Here is a 23,563-nt window from a genome sequence, read left to right on the forward strand (position 1 = left end):
AGGGTGCAAACTCCAGGGTACTAACTCCAGGGTGCTAACTCCAGGGTGCTAACTCCAGGGTGCTAACTCCAGGGTGCTACTTCCAGGGTGCTACTTCCAGGGTGCTAACTCCAGGGTGCTAACTCCAGGGTGCTAACTCCAGGGTGCCTACTCCAGGGTGCTAACTCCAGGGTGATTTAACTTCTCTGCTACTATACATGAGGCAATTTCTAGGCTCTCCAAGGCCCAGGGCACAAACCCAAAAACATACACCGTACATTTAAAGCAACCACTTGGTCTGTCTTCTCCTATCATTCGAAGTTCTTTAGTCTGGACCCTCCTTTTCTTTCCCTGTATTCAAGATTGAACCCCTTTCTTTATCTATTTCTTCTCCTTTGCTCCAGCCCAATTTCCTCCTTCTTTCCTTCCTCTTCTCTTCTGCGTTCCCCTTCTTTGCCCCTATTGCTCCTCTTCTACCCTCACCCTTTCTCTCCATCTCTTCCCTCCTGCCCCTCACTTCCCCTTATTTTCTTCCCTCTCTTTATCTCCAGCCCCTTTCTCCTGTTTGTCTGGCCCTTTATTCCTCTTTCTCTTTCTATATCTTCTATTGTCCTACCCCTGTCCTGCCTTCAACCTTTCTCTCCTGTCCCTCACTGTCTCTTCTCCCTTCTCCTTTCCAGTCTCTTTCTTCTCTTCATGTCTTTCCCTTCTTCCTGGCTTCTTTCTACTTTCCCCTTCTATACCTGCCATTGAGCTACTCTTCTCTGTCATCTCTCTTTCTCTCTGGCTCTTCCCTTCTTTTCGCCTTTTCTTTTCTCCTCATTCTTTCACACTCTCTCCTCTTTCTTCCTCCAACCCCATCTTTTCTGCTTCTCACTATTCTCTCTCTCGCTTTGTCTTTGGGGGGATTAGTGGACATCACCCCTTTAGGTCTGTGTGTGTTCAGGAGCAAATAGACCAGTAGTTGTTAATGTATTGGGGATCACGGATGGTCTGGGAAATGAATATTACTTATAGCAGAAAAAGCTGGGAACTGCTTGAGAATGTGTGTTTGTGCCCCTGTGTAATTGGTACCCGTGTGCCTGGAAAGTGCTGTGTGCGACTAAGCATAAATTGTGCAGTGCTGTGCAGACAATACAAAGAACTGCTGCAGAAATCACACCGTTTAGTCTTGTTTTGGCTCATGTATGACAATTTTTCCCTGCAGGGGTTTCTGGGAAATGTAGTTTGCAGTAACCAGAGAGCTGTGTTCTTGGGTTTATCTGCTGAAGGTAGAGGAAGAAGAACACACACACTTGATATTGTAAAGATATTGAAATATAAGAGAGTAAAAAAGAAAGATATACTCTGAGTTGGTATTTAAATTGCGCCTTTGATGAATTTCCCCCCGAGCGTCTCGCCGCCGCAGCCAGTAGAACAGCTTGTTAACGTAACAGGTTATAAAAATGTTTGATTACGAGTACAGCCGCTATTAAAAGAGAAGTCTTGTCTTCAGAACTCCATGGAATGGATGTTGAGCCAAATTGATTGTGGCAGTTTAGTAAAATCTCCCCCCCCCCACGTGCCGGCGGCAATGTCTAATCACGTCCGACACAAGAACGTCCTCATCTCTCGTTCTGAAGGAAAGAGGCAGGTTTTCCCTAAGGAGATCCGGGGAGCATCCAGGTGAGGAATGAAAAGACAATAACCTGTTAACCTGAAACAGAAACTGATTGATTCAGAGCCGCATTATCAACATTCCTGGACACATGAGCTGATAGCCTCTCACTCGCCGGCTGCTCAAGTCATTTGTCTTCTGTCCAAACCTGAACATTTCCAAGTCTTCTGAAGGCTCCTCTTGCTGTGTGTCCTGCTTGAGACCTGCTTGAGATCCTCGCCCACACTTTTCTTTCTTTATTTTTCAGCCTAAACACCATCATAGTCTCCATCTCTCCTCCCAGCTCAGCCACTGTTGGACCAGTCTCAAAACCAATTTTTGATGTTCTTGGTCTTGTCTAGCTCTTGCACGTTCTCCTGGCTAGAACACTAACAACAAGAACATACGTTAGTCATGGTAGGAGCCATTTGTGACATCATTTTCAGAGCTGTCAACTAACCCTACATCATGATGGAGATAATGATCGACTCCCGGCCAAAATGAGAACTTATTTCATGTTCTCATTAAGTGTGAAGAGGAATTCAGGTCTGGATCATTATCTCCCTCATGACATGGAGTTGGTTGACCTCTCTACATCTTCCCCTGTGGTTGCTCAGTATTGTGTCTGCTCAGTCTCAACTCATTCTTAGCTTGAACTTGATTCAGTCTCCTTTCTGAATTTATTCCCTTTATCAGATAATGATTCTTACGTAGGTCTTGCATTTCTCCCCTCTCAGTCAGGCTAGAAGCTACTTTTACCCCCCCATCCCATATTGGATGAGTTGACCCCGCTGATTAGTGCCTCGCCCGTTATACACTGAACTGCCATAGTCTGTCAAGTTGCTTGGTATTGTGTCTTCTGGTGTAGACTCTTTCTTAGTTTGGACTTGGTTTCGGCTTCATTACGGCTTGATCTACTCCAGTTTCGTTGAATTTGAATCTCCTCGATCTCAGCCCTAGTTTGATGTGGGGCAAGATGGTGTCTGTACCCTAGTACTGTCAGGGGCACTACTTACCTCCGAGCCCTACAGATAAGCCTTTATTAAAGACCTATGATATTGTCCATGTAAGTTACTGCACCTCCACTTTTATCCCAAGTAATGCAGATTTGAGAAAAGGATAGAGCTCATGCCCCCATAGTAGTTATTCGTATTACAGTATAGTGTGTTATCCTCTCCATGACACAACTGTACTGTATATTATATCAAGGGACAATATGTAGCTACTGGAATGAATACTAAGTACCACCTTAATCTGGAAATTGCTCTGATTGCCAATATTTCCCCATGTTCTGCAGCAGGTTTCATTTGAATGCTGTTCTCTCCTTCTGATAAACTGGACATAGGAATCCATTGAGGGAGGGTTGGTCAGATGCTTTTGACTTTCTCCAGCCGAAACTATCAAGTACTAATGTAGATGGGGGGTTAAAGCTTTAGCAAATAAATGGAATAGTGCCCATTCCCATGCGGGAGCCTTTTAGGGCCAGTTTGAAGAAAGTCTGTGAATGAAGATCAATACATATTACTTGGGTATGTTTGTGGCTTGAAAGTAAAGTTAAACTGTCAGACCTATCTGAGAAGGCTGAGCCTATTAAACTTTATTATTTTCAATTTATTGGAAATAAAATACAGTGAGCCCTTTTCATATCTTCATTAGAAATCTCGGTTGCATTGGAGAAGTGAATGGCGAATGGGGAAAATCAATAGATATTAAGAAATGCAATTACCTCTGAGTGTATTTGGCTTAATGTATCGAGGTAAGAGCTGAAGCCTGATATTCATTGCTAAAGAGAGAGGCGGCACAATACACTCACATTTACACCCATCTCACTGCACAATGAAGGTTATAGTGAGAACTACTCAAATAATCTGCTTGTCTTGTTTCACCCCCAAACAGTCCTCAGCTGCTGAGCCTACTGTAAAGAGAGACTAAGGCCAAACAATTGGGGGAGAAAAGGAGAGGGGATGAGAGACAGAAGGAGAGAAGGGAAAGGGGGTTAGGGAGTAGAGAGACAAATGGGGGAGAGGAGAAATATAGAAGGGGAGAGAAGAGGGAGGATGGGGGAGAGTAAGGCCAAACAGTTGGGGAGAAAAGGAAAGGAGAGGGGATGAGAGACAGAAGGAGAGAAGGGAAAGGGGGTTAGGGAGTAGAGACAAATGGGGGAGAGGAGAAATATAGAAGGGGAGAGAAGAGGGAGGATGGGGGAGAGTAAGGCCAAACAGTTGGGGGAGAAAAGGAAAGGAGAGGGGATGAGAGACAGAAGGAGAGAAGGGAAAGGGGGTTAGGGAGTAGAGAGACAAATGGGGGAGAGAAGAGGGAGGATGGGGGAGAGTAAGGCCAATCAGTTGTGGGAGAAAAGGAAAGGAGAGGGGTTGAGAGACAGAAGGAGAGAAGGGAAAGGGGGTTAGGGAGTAGAGAGACAAATGGGGGAGAGGAGAAATATAGAAGGGGAGAGAAGAGGGAGGATGGGGGGAGAGTAAGGCCAAACAGTTGGGGGAGAAAAGGAGAGGAGAGGGGATGAGAGACAGAAGGAGAGAAGGGAAAGAGAGTTAGGGAGTAGAGAGACAAATGGGCAGGGGAAATATAGAAGGGAAGAGAAATGAATATACCTTCATTGGTTTGAAGAGCTGACAATCCATAGAAAACAGATGGGGAACAGACTCCTGCATGGATTAAAAGTTTAACCCCCCCATACTTTATAACGAGTGGCTGTTGGATGGCAGGGAATGCTGGGAAGTATAACGTGGTACATTATGTACAGGGGAACATTATGTTTGTGTCCATTCTCTGCTGATGAATTAGAGGCAGAACAAACAAACTGTCTTTTGCTTCTGTAAGTGAAATTAATCAGGAGGGGGCACTAGGGGGCAGTGTTGCTGTTTTGTGACATTCCTGCGCTTCTTTGATTGAAGGCAAAAGTGTAAAGACCCCACTCTGATTTCAGGTGCTTTTTTATTTTTATATTTTATCTTGAATTTCTCTAGTTTAAGTTGCTGGAATGTGCAGCGGCATCTGCTTTGGCCACAGCCTGGTCACACGGGCTCCCCCTGCTGCTGCTTATGTTACTGTATTGTCCCCCTGAGTTATGAGTCAGGCAACTGTACCCACAGATCCACTGGTTTAATAGCACTGATACCTCCATAAATTCACTGCCATGTACCCAACCTACTGCCAACTGTACCCCCAGATCAGGGCAAGTCTCAGGAGCCCGTGTGCCAGTCTGGGGTAGAGGTACTTTATGGGGACAGGTGAAAGGGAAGAGTTGGGAAGGGAGTGTGACTGTGGGATAGCAGGTATAGTAGGGAGAGATGGTGCCTATAGTAACAGTGGATAATAGTCTCTGGGAAGGGAGTGTGACTGTGGGATAGCAGGTATAGTAGGGAGAGATGTGCCTATAGTAACAGTGGATAATAGTCTCTGGGAAGGGAGTGTGACTGTGGGATAGCAGGTATAGTAGGGAGAGATGGTGTCTATAGTAACAGTGGATAATAGTCTCTGGGAAGGGAGTGTGACTGTGGGATAGCAGGTATAGTAGGGAGAGATGGTGTCTATAGTAACAGTGGATAATAGTCTCTGGGAAGGGAGTGTGACTGTCGGATAGCAGGTATAGTAGGGAGAGATGGTGCCTATAGTAACAGTGGATAATAGTCTCTGGGAAGGGAGTGTGACTGTGGGATAGCAGGTATAGTAGGGAGAGATGTGTCTATAGTAACAGTGGATAATAGTCTCTGGGAAGGGAGTGTGACTGTGGGATAGCAGGTATAGTAGGGAGAGATGGTGTCTATAGTAACAGTGGGATAATAGTCTCTGGGAAGGGAGTGTGACTGTGGGATAGCAGGTATAGTAGGGAGAGATGGTGCCTATAGTAACAGTGGATAATAGTCTCTGGGAAGGGAGTGTGACTGTGGGATAGCAGGTATAGTAGGGAGAGATGGTGTCTATAGTAACAGTGGGATAATAGTCTCTGGGAAGGGAGTGTGACTGTGGGATAGCAGGTATAGTAGGGAGAGATGGTGCCTATAGTAACAGTGGATAATAGTCTCTGGGAAGGGAGTGTGACTGTGGGATAGCAGGTATAGTAGGGAGAGATGTGTCTATAGTAACAGTGGATAATAGTCTCTGGGAAGGGAGTGTGACTGTGGGATAGCAGGTATAGTAGGGAGAGATGTGTCTATAGTAACAGTGGATAATAGTCTCTGGGAAGGGAGTGTGACTGTGGGATAGCAGGTATAGTAGGGAGAGATGGTGTCTATAGTAACAGTGGGATAATAGTCTGTGGGAAGGGAGTGTGACTGTGGGATAGCAGGTATAGTAGGGAGAGATGTGTCTATAGTAACAGTGGATAATAGTCTCTGGGAAGGGAGTGTGACTGTGGGATAGCAGGTATAGTAGGGAGAGATGGTGCCTATAGTAACAGTAGATAATAGTCTCTGGGAAGGGAGTGTGACTGTGGGATAGCAGGTATAGTAGGGAGAGATGGTGTCTATAGTAACAGTGGGATAATAGTCTCTGGGAAGGGAGTGTGACTGTGGGATAGCAGGTATAGTAGGGAGAGATGGTGCCTATAGTAACAGTGGATAATAGTCTCTGGGAAGGGAGTGTGACTGTGGGATAGCAGGTATAGTAGGGAGAGATGTGTCTATAGTAACAGTGGATAATAGTCTCTGGGAAGGGAGTGTGACTGTGGGATAGCAGGTATAGTAGGGAGAGATGTGTCTATAGTAACAGTGGATAATAGTCTCTGGGAAGGGAGTGTGACTGTGGGATAGCAGGTATAGTAGGGAGAGATGGTGCCTATAGTAACAGTGGATAATAGTCTCTGGGAAGGGAGTGTGACTGTGGGATAGCAGGTATAGTAGGGAGAGATGGTGTCTATAGTAACAGTGGGATAATAGTCTGTGGGAAGGGAGTGTGACTGTGGGATAGCAGGTATAGTAGGGAGAGATGTGTCTATAGTAACAGTGGATAATAGTCTCTGGGAAGGGAGTGTGACTGTGGGATAGCAGGTATAGTAGGGAGAGATGGTGCCTATAGTAACAGTAGATAATAGTCTCTGGGAAGGGAGTGTGACTGTGGGATAGCAGGTATAGTAGGGAGAGATGGTGCCTATAGTAACAGTGGATAATAGTCTCTGGGAAGGGAGTGTGACTGTGGGATAGCAGGTATAGTAGGGAGAGATGGTGCCTATAGTAACAGTGGATAATAGTCTCTGGGAAGGGAGTGTGACTGTGGGATAGCAGGTATAGTAGGGAGAGATGGTGCCTATAGTAACAGTGTATAATAGTCTCTGGGAAGGGAGTGTGACTGTGGGATAGCAGGTATAGTAGGGAGAGATGTGTCTATAGTAACAGTGGATAATAGTCTCTGGGAAGGGAGTGTGACTGTGGGATAGCAGGTATAGTAGGGAGAGATGGTGCCTATAGTAACAGTGGATAATAGTCTCTGGGAAGGGAGTGTGACTGTGGGATAGCAGGTATAGTAGGGAGAGATGTGTCTATAGTAACAGTGGATAATAGTCTATGGGAAGGGAGTGTGACTGTGGGATAGCAGGTATAGTAGGGGGAGATGGTGTCTATAGTAACAGTGGATAATAATCTCTGGGAAGGGAATGTGTGGGATAGCAGGTATAGTAGGGAGAGCCCACTATGGATTATTCTCACTTGCATATTCCCTGTATTCCTGATAGACTGGTCTGACAATAACACTTTTCTGTTACACCCTCTTTGTCCTGTGTTTGTTTCCACTAATGTTTCTGCCCCTCGTTGCTTGTATTACAGACAGCCTCCTCATCGATTACCAGTTCACGTTCAGCCTCGTGCAGGAAGATGATCGCTATCACACCGCCATTAATTTTATTGCCAACCCTGAGCAGGTGAGTTTCCAATGAGGTGAATTCTGGACATGGGGAGACACATGAATTTATTCTTCTACCTGGGGGGGAAATGCTGTCGATTCTGTAACGAGGTGCAGACGAACCCACAGATTCCACTGTGGCCCCAATATATGAGTCAAGAAGCCGGGTCTCCATTTGTTGCTGAACTACAACATCCCCAGCCACATAATATAACGCGGCTGCTTTGGTGGAGGCTTTGTGCCTTTAACTCCCCAGGACACGGTGCATTTCACATTCAATCAAGTTGTGTATAAATAAGATTGTGGATTTAATGATCCCGGGAATAACGGGGGAGCTGGTTATACAATTAGTGGCAATGGCAGGATCCCGATCTGTTTTCCGGGAATATTTTACAGCAGGACATTAGTCCTATTGATTCTGCATTTGCTGCCAAATGTCAGAGCCTTTATCTCTTCACCTGGAAACAGACGCTGTTTACTCTGCTCCGTGTACAGGTGAGAGCTTTGCAGGTTACTAAGGTGCGGATCAACCTCAGGAGTTGGAGTAAAAGGACAGGGGGGTCCCAATTGTCCCTTTTGTTGCAAATCATTGGCCATATCCTAAATCCAGCCCTAATTAATGTAACCAAATATAAATCCCTTCCTCTCCTGTAGAACTGCATCTCCCAGCATCCCCTGTCTGACAACCTCTGCCTGACACCAAAGAAACGGAGAACTCGCTGAGAAAGATTCTTCCAGAATGTAAAAATGGCAATAAATGATATGTCGCTGAATTGCAAAAATATAATAAGCTGCATCTGTTTGTGCAAAAACCCACAGCATAATCCAGATGATCGCCATAAAAACCGTACTCTTCCTCCGTGGAGAAATAAGTGCAAAGCATCAAGACTCTTTAGCATAAGCTTTTAGTGCACCAATAGGAAATGGCTTTATATTCCATTATAATCATAAAACCAGAGCCGGCAGGGAAATGCGATTGTTTCCTTCAAGCTTTGAAAAACACACACTATAAATAGACATAAACCCCATGTACAGTTCACCCCTGAACCTTCATATATTACCTGAACCCCCTGTGCCTTTATATGGTCACAGAACAACAACTTCTAATATCCTTATCATTTACAGTAGGGGGTACATTATCCCTTATAATACATGAGTGATACTCAGAGTTCCCTGTATAACTCAGCCTGCAGCCTTGTGTCTTTATATGGTCACAGAACACCTCAGTGACTTCTAATATCCTTATCATTTACAGTAGGGGGTACATTATCCCTTATAATACATGAGTGATACTCAGAGTTCCCTGTATAACTCAGCCTGCAGCCTTGTGCCTTTATATGGTCACAGAACAACCCCTCAGTGACTTCTAATATCCTTATCATTTACAGTAGGGGGTACATTATCCTTATAATACATGAGTGATACTCAGAGTTCCCTGTATAACTCAGCCTGCAGCCTTGTGTCTTTATATGGTCACAGAACAACCCCTCAGTGACTTCTAATATCCTTATCATTTACAGTAGGGGGTACATTATCCCTTATAATACATGAGTGATACTCAGAGTTCCCTGTATAACTCAGCCTGCAGCCTTGTGCCTTTATATGGTCACAGAGCAACCCCTCAGTGACTTCTAATATCCTTATCATTTACAGTAGGGGGTACATTATCCCTTATAATACATGAGTGATACTCAGAGTTCCCTGTATAACTCAGCCTGCAGCCTTGTGCCTTTATATGGTCACAGAACAACCCCTCAGTGACTTCTAATATCCTTATCATTTACAGTAGGGGGTACATTATCCCTTATAATACATGAGTGATACTCAGAGTTCCCTGTATAACTCAGCCTGCAGCCTTGTGCCTTTATATGGTCACAGAACAACCCCTCAGTGACTTCTAATATCCTTATCATTTACAGTAGGGGGTACATTATCCCTTATAATACATGAGCCTGCAGCCTTGTCCATTATCCCAGGCTTAATCTTCTGGTACCTTCAAAAGACCAGGAATGTACATTATATAGAGGAATCTCTCCTGTCATTTGTGTTATAGATGTTGACAGTTTCTCTCTCTGTTATTTTTCCCATCAGTCAAATAAGAATCTGGATATTTCCATTAACGCGTCCAACAACTTCAACCTCAACATCACTTGGTCCATCGGATCGACAGGTGAGTGAAAGTGATAAGATTTGCTTTGGACTTTCGATTTCTTTATTGTTCAGACACAGCCGGTGTGACAGCCACTTACCTACAATACAACAGCCCCACTATAGACACAGCTCTCCCCTGTGATGAAGTGCGAGGGTTTCAATAATCGGATTTAAGTGAAAAGCATTGGGTCTGCCAATAAAGTCATTTAATTTCCCGTAATCTACGGGAAACGTAACCAGAATCCTGAGATGTTTGACCTGTTCTGAATGTGCCGCTTGCAGGAGAGGGGAAACCGCTTCCTGTGTAAAAGCTGTTGTGTCTTTGTGTAGTTATTGTGTAGTACAGGTATGGGACCTGTTATCCAGAATGATAACAGATCTTTCCGTAATTTGGATCTTCATACCTTAAGTCTACTAGAAAATCATATAAACATGAAATAAAGCCAATAGGCTGGTTTTGCCTCCAATAAGGAATAATTATATCTTAGTTGGGATCAAGTACAAGTTACTGTTTTATTATTACACAGGAAAAGGAAATAATTTTTAAAAATTTGTATAATTTTATTATAATGGAGTCTATGGGAATGTAATTCAGTTTCCGAATACCTGTAGTACAATTTCAAGCGTTTCCCATCCATACTCATATTTGTCAGTATTGGGAAAGGAGCTCAGTGTAAGAGGGAGTTTCCTGGCATGTATAGGGGTGGGATCCCTTATCCAGAAACACTTTATTCAGAAAATTAATCTTCTATAGAGTCCATTTTAAGCAAATGTTATGTTGTGTATATAATATATAAACAATTTCTAGAAAGACACGTGCACACCAGGACCTTTTTTAAAACATTAAAAGTACCTTTATTGAGTCCGTTTAAAAAGATTTTCTACATATAATACATATATGTTATAATAATGTTATCTGGAACTGACCTGGGGTTTCCCAGATAAGGGGTCTTTTGGTAATTTGGATCTTCATGCCTTAAATCTACTAGAAAATCATATAAACATGAAATAAACCCAATAGGCTGGTTTTGCCTCCAATAAGGATTAATTATATCTTAGTTGGGATCAAGTACAAGCGACTGTTTTATTATTACACAAAAAAAGAAACCAGTTATAAGTTATATATTGGGATAAAATGGAGTCTATGATAGACGAGCTTTCTGGATAATGGGTTTCTGGAAAACGGATCTCATACCGGTATACAGTCTAGGGATGTGCTGAATCCAGGATTCGGTTCGGGATTCGGCCAGGATTCGGCCTTTTTCAGCAGGATTTGGATTTGGCAGAATCCTTGTGCCTGGCCAATCCAACCCCTAATTGGCATATGTTAATTAGGGGCAGGTAGGGAAATCACATGACTTTTCGTCAGAAAAGAAGAGTTTTTTCCACTTTTTCTTTTCCTGCCCCTAATTTGCATATGCAAATTAGGATTTGGAATCGGTTCAGTATTTGTCCAAATCTTGTGTCACTCAAGAACCACCATGAGATTAATAATGACTGGGAGATGTACAAAGAATAAATAAACATTGTTGGTAAAAACGGAACTGTGGAATTGTCTAGAGACGCAAAGATAAAATCGTACAAAATTCAAGTTTCATCCGTTTTTCGTAACATGTTTAGATCGTCTCGACATTGACGATCGGTAATTTAGTCGATGGGATCTGTCGGCTAACGATAATATCTCTGCACGTATCTGACCATATCAATGGGTTTTCAACTTCTTCTTCTGAGTCTTTTCAGCTTTCAAATGAGGGTCACTGACCCCATCTAAAAAACAAATGCTCTTTAAGGCTACACATTTATTGTTATTGCTACTTTTTATTCCTCATTGGGGCCTCTCCTATTTATATTCCAGTCTCTTATTCAAATTTGGATCCTATGGCTGAAATTACAAACTGGAGAGCTGCTGAATAAAAAGCTAAATAACTAAAAAAAAAACACAAATAATAAAAAATCAAAACCAATTTGCAATTTTTAAAATCCAAAACCGAGATCTCGACTCTTCCCTTTCTTGTGTTTCATGATCACCTGTGCAAATATAGAAAAGCAATTTGCAAATCTTTTTCCAAAAGAATCTGTTTTAGTTTAAAGAAAAAACCCCCAAACTTCATTTGAATCTCTTCTTATTCATGGGGCGCTATTGTTGCCTTTCCATGAATGCCATTGATTAAAGCTCCGATGATTTGGCTTGTGATTAAAGCTTCATTAACATGTTAAGTCCCCACTTTTTTCAATTAAAATGACTTTGGCGGCAAGTGGTTTTGTTGTATTTATTGCGAGAGGGGGCGGGGAAATGACAACGTTATGAAATGCCGTGATTTCAATTAAGATAAACAGACAACGATCCTAATTCCTTTGTTTCGCCGTTACAACTTCGCATTTAATTAATAACCTTAACATCCATATCAAACAATGAGGCTCATCTGCTGCTGCCGAGAAAGTCTCTTTATCGCTTGCGTTCCCGTCTTTTTAGCAATCGCTCCCCTTGGGGGCAGAAGATTCCTAATCTGCGTCCGTCTTCGCCCAAAAGGTTTTGGCTTCGGTGACTTTTAAAAGAGACATCTGAGCAGCTCCCGTGAGTTAGCGGGATTATTTGAATGAGAGGATTTAATTCAATGGGAAGATCCTTTATTGTATACAAGGAACGAGGCAGATAGCGGTAATTTAAATATATTTATATACGTTAATGAAGGCCGATAAAAAATGAATTTGCTAAAAAAAACAAAAGAATGGGCCACGTGGGACCCTGGGAAGTTATGAGCGAAAGTTCTCCATTAAATGGGAGATAGCGAACGGCTCCACAAGCTTCCAAAAGAATGAGGCAACTTGACTTGAATATTATCAGTTCTATTGCCTTTCCATAATTACGTTAATTATAATAAAATATCAAAAGGAGAAGAACTATCATATTCAACCCTTCACTCTTGTAAAGTCAATCAAAGCCATTCCCTTTGTGTCCTGTAAAACAAACAATTCCTCCAAGTTCACCCCCTGTAACTGCGAGACACCCACAGATACACAGAAATTCATCGGGGGGTAAAAAATGCCCTATTGGGTTTTCAATGTTCTGACCAAGAAAAGCCCAAGTCCCAGGCATTCTGGATAATGGATCCCATAAATGTAGCATGATTAATATTTGCCCATATTTGCTATTTAACTACTAGAAGCTTTTTTTTACGTTTTCCAGAAATGGAGAATATTGTAAAGTAATACTGTATCTGCCCTCCTTGAAAGATATATAGAAACATTGAAACTGCTATAGTTCCAGGGGTACCCAGGGTACAAATAAACACTCACCCCAAATCTCCCCCTAACGGACCTTCAGACTGGGCCCCCTTAGCTCATAACAAGGTTACAGATATATAGAAACATTGGGGTGTCACCCTGCTATAGTTCCAGGGGTACCCAGGGCACAAATAAGCACTCACCCCAAATCTCCCCCTAACTGACCTTCAGACTGGGCCCCCTTAGCTCATAACAAGGTTACAGATATATAGAAACATTGGGGTAACAGTCACCCTGCTATAGTTCCAGGGGTACCCAGGGTACAAATAAACACTCACCCCAAATCTCCCCCTAACTGACCTTCAGACTTGGCCCCTTAGCTCATAACAAGGTTACAGATATAGAGAAACATTGGGGTACAGTCACCCTGCTATAGTTCCAGGGGTACCCAGGGTACAAATAAACACTCACCCCAAATCTCCCCCTAACTGACCTTCAGACTGGGCCCCTTAGCTCATAACAAGGTTACAGATATATAGACCAATAAGATGAAAACGCCAGCACACGAATGCTTAAGGGTTCAAAACCCGTGTTTATTGTCAATGCCAAACAGGTTTCCTGTTTGGCATTGACAATAAACACGGGTTTTGAACCCTTAAGCATTCGTGTGCTGGCGTTTTCATCTTATTGGTCATTAGTTGGAGGTGCCGTCCTCCTTTAACCCCAAGCACCGGTGAGGATTCTGAGAGACCAGGTGTGCTACTGCTCCTATTTGCTTGTACAGATATATAGAAACATTGGGGTGTCACCCTGCTATAGTTCCAGGGGTACCCAGGGTACAAATAAGCACTCACCCCAAATCTCCCCCTAACTGACCTTCAGACTGGCCCCCCTTAGCTCATAACAAGGTTACAGATATATAGAAACATTGGGGTAACAGTCACCCTGCTATAGTTCCAGGGGTACCCAGGGTACAAATAAGCACTCACTCCATATCTCCCCCTAACTGACCTTCAGACTGGGCCCCCTTAGCTCATAACAAGGTTACAGATATATAGAAACATTGGGGTGTCACCCTGCTATAGTTCCAGGGGTACCCAGGTACAAATAAGCACTCACCCCAAATCTCCCCCCTAAATGACCTTCAGACTGGGCCCCCTTAGCTCATAACTAGGTTACAGGTATATAGAAACATTGGGGTGTCACCCTGCTATAGTTCCAGGGGTACCCAGGGTACAAATAAGCACTCACCCCAAATCTCCCCCTAACTGACCTTCAGACTGGGCCCCCTTAGCTCATAACAAGGTTACAGATATATAGAAACATTGGGGTAACAGTCACCCTGCTATAGTTCCAGGGGTACCCAGGGTACAAATAAACACTCACCCCAAATCTCCCCCTAACTGGCCTTCAGACTGGGCCCCCTTAGCTCATAACAAGGTTACAGATACATAGAAACATTGGGGTACAGTCACCCTGCTATAGTTCCAGGGGTACCCAGGGTACAAATAAACACTCACCCCAAATCTCCCCCTAACTGACCTTCAGACTGGGCCCCCTCAGCTCATAACAATGTTACAGATATATAGAAACATTGGGGTGTCACCCTGCTATAGTTCCAGGGGTACCCAGGGTACAAATAAGCACTCACCCCAAATCTCCCCCTAACTGACCTTCAGACTGGGCCCCCTTAGCTCATAACAAGGTTACAGATATATAGAAACATTGGGGTGTCACCCTGCTATAGTTCCAGGGGTACCCTGGTACAAATAAGCACTCGCCCCAAATTTCCCCCTAACTGGACTGGACACAATTAGTTGCCCCATATAAAGCCGAGAGCTGAGAGTCGGATGGGGCAGGAGAGCAGCTCAGTAGGGGAGAGAGGGAAATAATTGGGTCGGTTATTTTTCTGTGGAATTCAATGTGTCAGACAGGGAATGTCGTTGCTACAGAATGAGCTTCTCTCACTGATGACACCAATATGTGTAACGGGCAGTAATATAAAGAGACGGATAGAGGCCGCATGATCGATGCTTTGGAGAAACCTAAAGTGAAGGGAAGGAGATGTGGGAACTGTACCAGACTGTTAATAAAGGAACAGACGAATAAGAGCAAGCGATTCACTCGCAACACAATGATCCGAAGGGTGAGACTGTGCGAAAGGGTCATAAACTGGGAAATATAAATCAACTGCCCGGAGATTCCACCAGCAGTAAAGCAACTGAAAGGGTAACAGTTGTGTATGGGGAACAATGGTTTTCTGGATAAGGGATCTTCAGGGAATGTGGAGCATCATGCTAGAAAGAATACGTTTTCTGACTCTTTTTTCGGCCTTATTTGAGATCTAACAACTGGTCAGGGTCCCCTTTAGCTTTTCAGAAGGAAACCATGAACCTGTCGGCCATTCGTCCACATCATCAGGGATTTCATTATGTGGGATATGATGTAGGAGCTCACGGCAAACCAAATTGAACTTCAAGCTGAGCTTCCAGACCTATATCTGCCCATATCTCACCCTGTACCCCCCAATCACCCCCACTAGGCGGGATAGTGCCTAAACCTTTTTAGAAAACTGAAAATGATTTAAAATACAAAGAGAACGTTTGTCATCAATGTGGAATTCTGCCAAGTACAAAGTTATTATTAAAGAGATACTGTTATGGGAAAATGTTTTTTTTTTCAAAACACATCAGTTAATAGTGCTGCTCCAGCAGAATTCTGCACTGAAATCCATTTTTCAAAAGAGCAAACTGATTTTTTAATATTTAATTTTGAAATCTGACATATTGTCAGTTTCCCAGCTGCCTTGAGTCATGTGACTTCATTCACTCTTTACTGCTGTACTGCAAGTTGAAGTGATATCACCCCCTCCCTTTCCTCCCAGCAGCCAAACAACAGAACAATGGGAAGGTAACCAGATAGCAGCTCCCTAACACAAGATAACAGCTGCCTGGTAGATCTAAGAACAGCACTCAATAGTAAAATCCAGGTCCCACTGAGACACATTCAGTTACATTGAGTAGGAGAAACAACAGCCTACCAGAAAGCAGTTCCATCCTAAAGTGCTGGCTCTTTCTGAAATCACATGACCAGGCAAAATGAGCTGAGATGCACCTACACACCAATATTACAACTAAATACACTTGCTGCTTCAGGAATGACATTTTATATTGTACAGTGAATTATTTGCAGTGTAAACAGTGTCATTTAGAAATAAAAACGACATCATAAAAATCACGACACAATCCCTTTAAGGAGAAAACACAAAACATATTGGACACCCCCCTGCGCTGTATTTATATATAGGCACCCGAGGGAGGCAACTTTAAGGGGGTGATTCTGGGGTGTCTATAGAATCACTTGTTCAGATTTGCGCAGAAGTGTTGCATGTTTTGACGCAGGAGAAAACTAGAGCTGCCGCCATCTTTGAGCAGGTAATAACTCCAGGATTCCCGCGTTGGCCCTGCACCTAAACAATCAAGAGCCCCAGAACGACAACCTTCCAGCGCAGGAAATTGCGTCCGTTTTGCGTCAAAAATACAACGGTTGCCTCGTGGCCACAGTGACACTGGAATTGTGGGAAGTACTATGTTTTGTGCACTGGATACGTGGGTTTAAGTGTTTATACCTTTACTTCCCCTTTAAAAAAAAATCCTATACAGGTTCAAGGCAGGGTAGGCCCCTTGCACCCACAATAACCCTCATTATTTGTATTTGATCTGAGCCCATTTATTGGAGCCCCCCGGGCCGGTACATATTCCCACGCTTTAATCAAACAAAACCACCAGACCATTAAATGTCGATGGGAAACACCACAATGTATTTTTATACAATTCCTTATTCCCGGGCTGAGACGCCTTTATAGCGCAAGCAAATTTCGCTTTCCTTGCTTTAGTTACCCATGAATATTTATTGACACAGGGAATAAATTATAGAAAGTCATTCGCGATGGAGAGGGTGATAAATGGGACGCGTTTGCTGTAAAATTTATATTCGTCTCTATTCTTCCCAGAAGCTTATGGTCCTTCCCAGAATCTTCATCGACTCCAGCGTCTGCCCCAGATCAGTTACTGCAGATTCATTTGTGGCTATAAAGGGAAAATCTTCTGTAACGAGGCTGGGCGTAGCGTCTAAGGGTCAGGGCACATGCTCAGATTTGGGGAGATTAATCCCCTCTTCTTTGGAGCGCTTCTTTTTCTATTTTGCCTCACGAGGAAACTTCGGGCGACATCAGAAAACGAAGCGTTCCGAGTGTCATCCCGGCGGCGATTTAGATTCCAGCCGACAGGAGGCAGTTTGGGGAGATTAGTCACCACGAAAAATAGGAGATTTGTCAACGGCAGATTAATCTCCCCGAATCTGAGTGTGTGCCCTGACCCTTAGGGTCGCTTGCATTTTAGGGTAAAACTCCATATATAAAGCATAATAGAATTATTAGACGACCCGGTTCACATGTATCGTTAACGTTTGGGATATTCAGCAGAGAACAGATTCGCTCATTAATATCCCATTTGACAAGGGGGGGACCCTGACCCCAACTGCTCTCAGGACTGGCACAGTTCTACTAAATAGCAATAAGTGTCGGGCGGACTCGTATGATCGTAAAGAAGGAGACCGGTCCAGACTGATTGCAGAATGAAAACAGAAAATAAAATTCTTTCATCTCTGCATATATTTCAGCCGCAATCTGTAGCAGGCGGGTAATTCATATAATTTATAGTCTGGCAGAAAGTTATACTGGGCTAATAGGGGAGCATGGGGCCATTGTGTGGTCCTTGGTTGGTTTTCATGGATTTAAACACCTGATGTAGAAAGGACCAGCTTGGGGCCCAACCCGTGCCCATAGTAGTTCTCCTTCCTAGGCACGTTCCACTCGAAATCCTAATGGTGATTTTTCCTCTTTCATTACAGCCGGGACCATCTCGGGCGAGGAGGTTCCTCTGGTCTCCAGGGCTCACATCAAGGAATACAGAGACAGCTTCTCCTGCGAAAAGTTCAACTTCAGAAGCAACCCCAACATCACTTTCTATGTCTACGTCAGCAACTTCACCTGGCCCATCAAAATCCAGGTTAGTGCCTACATGTTATCCATGGAACAGTGGGCAGAGGGGAACCCCAAAAGCAGCCCCTCTAAAGCTGACTTCTCAGGTTTGATGGGCATTAAGAAGGGCTTTGGGCTGACCATTCTGCAGCTCTACCCGATCTCAGTTGATCTTCCAATGGAGCTTCTTCCCAATTTGGTCTGAGTTGGGCTGAACCTCTTGGTCCCACCTTGGTTTGATTGGCTGTACCTCTCTATGGTGCTTTATATTTACTGGGCACAGCGCTCTTTCCTATGTGGCTAAAATAAGGACACGTATCAGATCCACTACCAGCAGATTGTTCTGTAATGTAACTCCCAGCATCTCTGGATAGTCATCTGAAGAGTCCTATACTTATTGGGGTCATGGAACAAAAAGTGCAACATTTAATCACCTATAACATCCAATCAGCAGGAAGCGTTTACTGGCCACCTGTTTAAAATGAAACATCTCATTGGTTGCTATGGGTTACTACACCTGGGCAATGGGGATGGAGTCATATACATATACCTACAAATGAGTTGGGTGAACCGGACTAGACCACCTATATTTAAATGCAAACTCCATCTAAACACTGTTGGGTTTTTTTGAGTAATGAAAGAAAATGTTTTTGGGTGCAGTTTCCCTTTAACATCTGCAGGGTTTATCAAAATATCTCTGCTTAACCCAGGTGCCGAGGGCCCCCATAAGGAGCACTTTCATTTACAGGGGTCGGGGGGACCTCACAGCATTGCCGTCCGCCGTTCTGCCGGTTGGTTTAATTCTCTAGTTGTGCTGCTTTAGTTCCTCAGTGTCAAGAAAAACATACGATCCTGACACCACATTATAAATGGCAGCCGAGTAGAAATTGCCACGTTAACCAGCTCTCCTGGAAGCCGGGAAATATTGCAAGTGTCAGATTTTCTTAAACACGGGAGGGAGGCCGGGGGTCTGGCAGTTATTCGGCTCTGCCAACTCCCAGCCGCAGAGAACAACTTCACTACTGGAAATCATATTGGATCAGTCGGAGAGCGAATTTTAAAGGAGAACTAAACCCTAAAAATGAATATGGTCAAAAATGTCATATTTTCTATAGTGAACTTATTGCACGAGGCTAAAGTTTGAGCTTGTCAATAGCAGCAATGATCCAGGACTTCAAACTTGTCACAGGGGGTCACCATCTTGGAAAGTGTCTGTGACACTCACATGCTCAGTGGGCTCTGATTGGCTGTTGAGAAGCTAAGCTTAGGGCTCGTCACTAATTATCCAGCAGAAAATCAGCTTCCCTGGCTGTAATATAAGCTGATGCTACAGGTTTGCTGATTATTCAATTCTGATGCTAATTGCACTGGTTTCTGTGCTGCCATGTAGTAATTATGTGTATTAATTACTAATCAGCCTTATATTGTGACATTTCTATTCTATGTGTACTGTATATTGTGAGTGGCTCCCTAAGCTCAGTAAGTGACAGCAGCACAGAGCATGTGAATCAGTGAATCAGCAGAAAAGAAGATGGGGAGCTACTGGGGCATCTTTGGAGACACAGATCTTTACTGCTAAAGGGCTGTGGTTGCCTTGGGCTGGTACAGAAGCACAAAACATCATGTACAACATTTCTACCTACTTCTTTAGTTAGGCTTTACTTCTTCTTCTTTAAATGGCTTTGCTGCCAATGGATTCCTGTGTAAGACTGAAACTGCATAGGAGTTAGGGGGAAGAAAATGATTGTATGTTTTCTCAATACTCACATATAAAGGCAAAATGCAGGTTAAATGGCCCTTTCACAGCATCGGACTGAGGAATGTGCCATTGGGCCTCCGTGTGCTTCATGTACTTTGGGTGCCCCAGTTAATCAATAAAATATTCTGAGCAGCTAATTGGGAAGTTTCTCTGGAAGGCACAGTGCATTACCTATGGGCAATATGATGTGAAATATACATTAGGCTTATTACTGAGAAGTGCATTTAGCTCTTGGCTGCTTAATCACTCCTCCTGGAAGGTTATAGTCTCTGCGTCCCCCCAGTGCCGCCAACCGCTGAACATTCACCCACTAAAGATCTTGGAAGAGATCAGCGTCTCTCTCTTTCATTTACATCCCGGTTCCACAGGAACAATTAAATTTTAGGGTATTATAGGTCGTTATATGTGTGAAAGGGTGAAGTTCCCCTTTAAATAGATTTCTCGTCCAGCCACAATGAGATAATTAGCTAAATGCCGTTTTTTTTACAACAAGGGGGAAAGTTGCGTCAATGCAGAATTCATTTTATCCCAAACAATGCGAGACAATGGCGTCAATTCATTATAAAGCAGCGGAAGAGAGGGGCCATTGTTCCCTGGAGATGACATTTTTTTGGCACATTCATTGTGACTCACCAGGGAAGCCGTGTAAGTGCATGGGACTTGCTTGGTAAAATATCAGTCAATGGCCAGTAATGTAACTACTCTCTTCCGGGCCCACTCAAGACACACGGTTTCCTTACTGCGTTCGCTGCATCCCCGGGGGAATGGTGGGTGCAATTGCCCCACTCCTCCAGTATTTGTGCCACTGACAGTTTTGAGACCTTCGAAATATTGTAGAGCAGGCACTCAAGATAAAGGCATTCTTCCACCAGGCGAGTAAAAGCAAATTGAAAGAGTCTATTATGACCAAATATATAGCCTTACGCGTTTCGTGTTACTAACACTTCATCATAGGCTGGTTTGAGTCCTTCACCAGCTTTCCCAGGACTCACAAAGGTACCAGTGGCTTTTGTAAATAAAGGCCCAACAGATGGGATTTTAGATGTGGCTCCAAACGATCCAGCTCTGCATTTGAAGGTTCAGACAAATTCCCTTTGCTTCATAGGTTTTTGCCTTGAATACTCAGATGGGGTTGGGCAGTTTGGAGGAGTTTAACCTTTCTGCCCGTACATGAGTCCATGGCAGGTCGGCAAACAAATGGATCACATGAAACTCTTTGGAAATGTCATCTGCTGCTGCTCCATGATGACAGTTGTATGGAGCCTGGCAGTGAAGAGGAGCTGCTGCACCCTCATTATTTGGGCTGAATGAATCAAACCATGGAGGCTGGACGTGCAAATGAGTGGAAGATTCTGTCCATCTGGTCTGTGGTCCCATTATTTGGATACGGTGGAGGATGGTGCCACCCTAGTGCCCTTGACTTCAGCCCATGGCTCCATTGTTCTGATCTGATAGGAAAGCAGGTGGTGACACTTATATCAGCTCCTTCATATCATTGTAGGGAAGCACCGAATCCAAGATTCGGCCTTTTTCAGCAGGATTCAGATTCAGCCGAATCCTTCTCCCTGGCCGAACCGAATCCTAATCCTAATTTGCATATGCAAATTATGGTCGGGGAGGGAAATTTTGTGACTTTTTGTCACAAAACAAGGAAGTAAAAAATGTTTCCCCCTTCCCACCCCTAATTTGCATATGCAAATTAGGATTCAGTTCAGTATTCGGCCGAACCTTTCGCAAAGGATTCAGGGCTTCGGCCGAATCCAAAATAGTGGATTCGGTGCATCCCTAGTTCATTGTTTTAGTAGAGAAAGTCAGATTTAATATTTGCCGCATTAGATCAATTTATATCATTGTAGGATGTGGATGGCAGTGTATATATTTATATTTATATATAAAGGGCAAATAATATATAGAAATATATTTAGTCTGGACCTTCCATATTATTTTATTCTTTTTCATTTCCCATTTCAGTGTTTTGATTGCTATTCCCTGATATTACAGTAAGGGATGATAAGAAATGGAATACCTGGCACTGGTCCATCTCAATTTCTCCCATTGGCACCCATCCCTCGCTCCACCTTCCCCCTTGTTTTAACTGTAGCTTAGACCCATCATAAATACACTTTATAGTGTCTCGAGACGCAGCGGATTAGCCGCCCTGCAAACATAAAGCCAAATGTGTTCCTGGAAGTAACGATGGGCCCCTCTGCCGGGACATCACAATTCCAATTATCATTGTGTGCGGGTGTCGGATAAGTTACAGCTGATGTTCAGTTTTGGGGGTGCCGTTTCCAGAAGGTGCAGCCCTATAGACATTGCACTGATTCCTTGGCTTCTTGCTCCTTGCATAAAGTAGGCTGTCCAACTTGGGGTCTTCATGCCTGGCGTGGCCCCCAGAGGGCTCTACTGATATCAGTAATAAAAGGAGTGACATAACTAAAGTGTCTTTGGAGGGTCCCAGAACACAGAGATCCCCAACCGCCATCCCGCTGCCCAATCCCCACCCCGCGCCCCATGTCTGCTCTCCGCCCTGTGCTGGAGTCTCCTGTACCCGTATTCTCAGCTATAGAGAAAGCAGACCCCATGGTCCTTGTCCCCTTGCAACCGCAGGGTCTGCTTCTTCTATAATTACACCACTGAGTAAAGGTCAACCCACTAAACGGAGACATTTGCACAGTACTGCCATAAAGGATTGCCACCAACCTTATGTTTCTTGGTACTTTAGATTGTAAGCCCCTGGTTTGGTTTAATATAGCTGTAAAGCCCTGCCCTTATTGCTGATATACTGATACATGAATAAGAACCCTTATTGGTGTCAAGGACAAAACTTACAACTTTGTGTTCATTTCATAGGATTTTAGCCTTTTATTTATAAAATAGACCTAAAGTGATTTTCCTGCTTGTACAGTGTGAGCGCCTGTATAGGGATCTGTATGGGAGCAGCCAAACCTCCCCTTCGGTTTATTGGTGTAATTACCTTTGGTTAAATTTTATCACCGGTTTAATACAGGTACTAACGAGCCCATTTACTTCCAATTTATCTTCCAACAGCTGTAAAACAAAGACATTGCCTGTGCCGGGAGCAAGTCCATCGGTTTAATGTCAATATGTTACATGGGTCTGTATTGCGTTGGGTCAGCATTCCCGGCCTTGGGTCTATGTTCCTCTGTCACCTACTACTGATTTATGTCCACGATTGTGTTCTTTAAAGGAGAATCCTGGATTTAGCTGCATGAGCTGGGATTACCTGGGTTTACCAATTGCATTTATCGAATTCATTGAATTGTATAGTGAATGTATTGGGAAATTGTTGGGTGAAGTTTCCCTTTAACAGCAGCCACTAGTCTGGGCTGTCCATAGCTGAGAGGGTTCTGATAACTGTCAGTAGGGAGAGACATGAAGGACTTGGGTCGCCAACACTGAGCAGATATCTGTCCTGGACCCCAGTAGAGAAAAGCCCCCCCGTCTCTCGTGTGCAGGAGTCGCAGTATATGGGGCAGTATAATTCAGCTTGTAATAAAATAGGAATCTTCTTATTTCCTCCTCCACTTTGGGCCCCAGAGCAGCGCTGCTGTCACTCAATGAGTCTGATGCAACTAATTCCGTTTGGATCCAGGTAGCGATTCCCTGTGAGCAAAGACGCAGGTTTAGGATAAATATAAATCAGTCTCGGTATTAATGGTGTCTGCGCATTTCCTTCTCCAACAACAGCCCTACTATTTATATATTCCTTTCCATTTTATTTAACTGAGCCACAATGCTGAAATAAATCAGTCTGGCACCTCCAGGGGCTCCACCGATTCTGCTTTTATTCTGGGCCTTTAATAACCATCCGGTAAATCATTGTTTTCCTGGGGAATCTCTGCCTCTCTCAATATACTGAGCCCCTCTCCTCCTCCTCATCCTCTCACATCCCCAG

At 43.7% G+C, this 23,563-nt stretch overlaps 1 protein-coding gene across 2 annotated transcripts in view; it reads left to right on the forward strand.

Moving 5' to 3' along the window:
• The window catches only part of LOC108697311 (attractin-like protein 1), a 294,681-nt gene that overhangs the window by 153,787 nt on the left and 117,331 nt on the right, over positions 1-23,563 (forward strand). For both annotated transcript variants that reach the window (XM_041570808.1, XM_018227238.2), the window contains exons 23-25: positions 7,393-7,487; positions 9,560-9,638; positions 17,756-17,913. In XM_041570808.1, coding sequence (XP_041426742.1) covers positions 7,393-7,487; positions 9,560-9,638; positions 17,756-17,913 — 332 coding nt within the window. The remainder of the gene's footprint in view (positions 1-7,392; positions 7,488-9,559; positions 9,639-17,755; positions 17,914-23,563) is intronic.

The sequence above is a fragment of the Xenopus laevis genome, chromosome 7S (assembly GCF_017654675.1).
Source record: "Xenopus laevis strain J_2021 chromosome 7S, Xenopus_laevis_v10.1, whole genome shotgun sequence".
NCBI lineage: Eukaryota > Metazoa > Chordata > Amphibia > Anura > Pipidae > Xenopus > Xenopus laevis.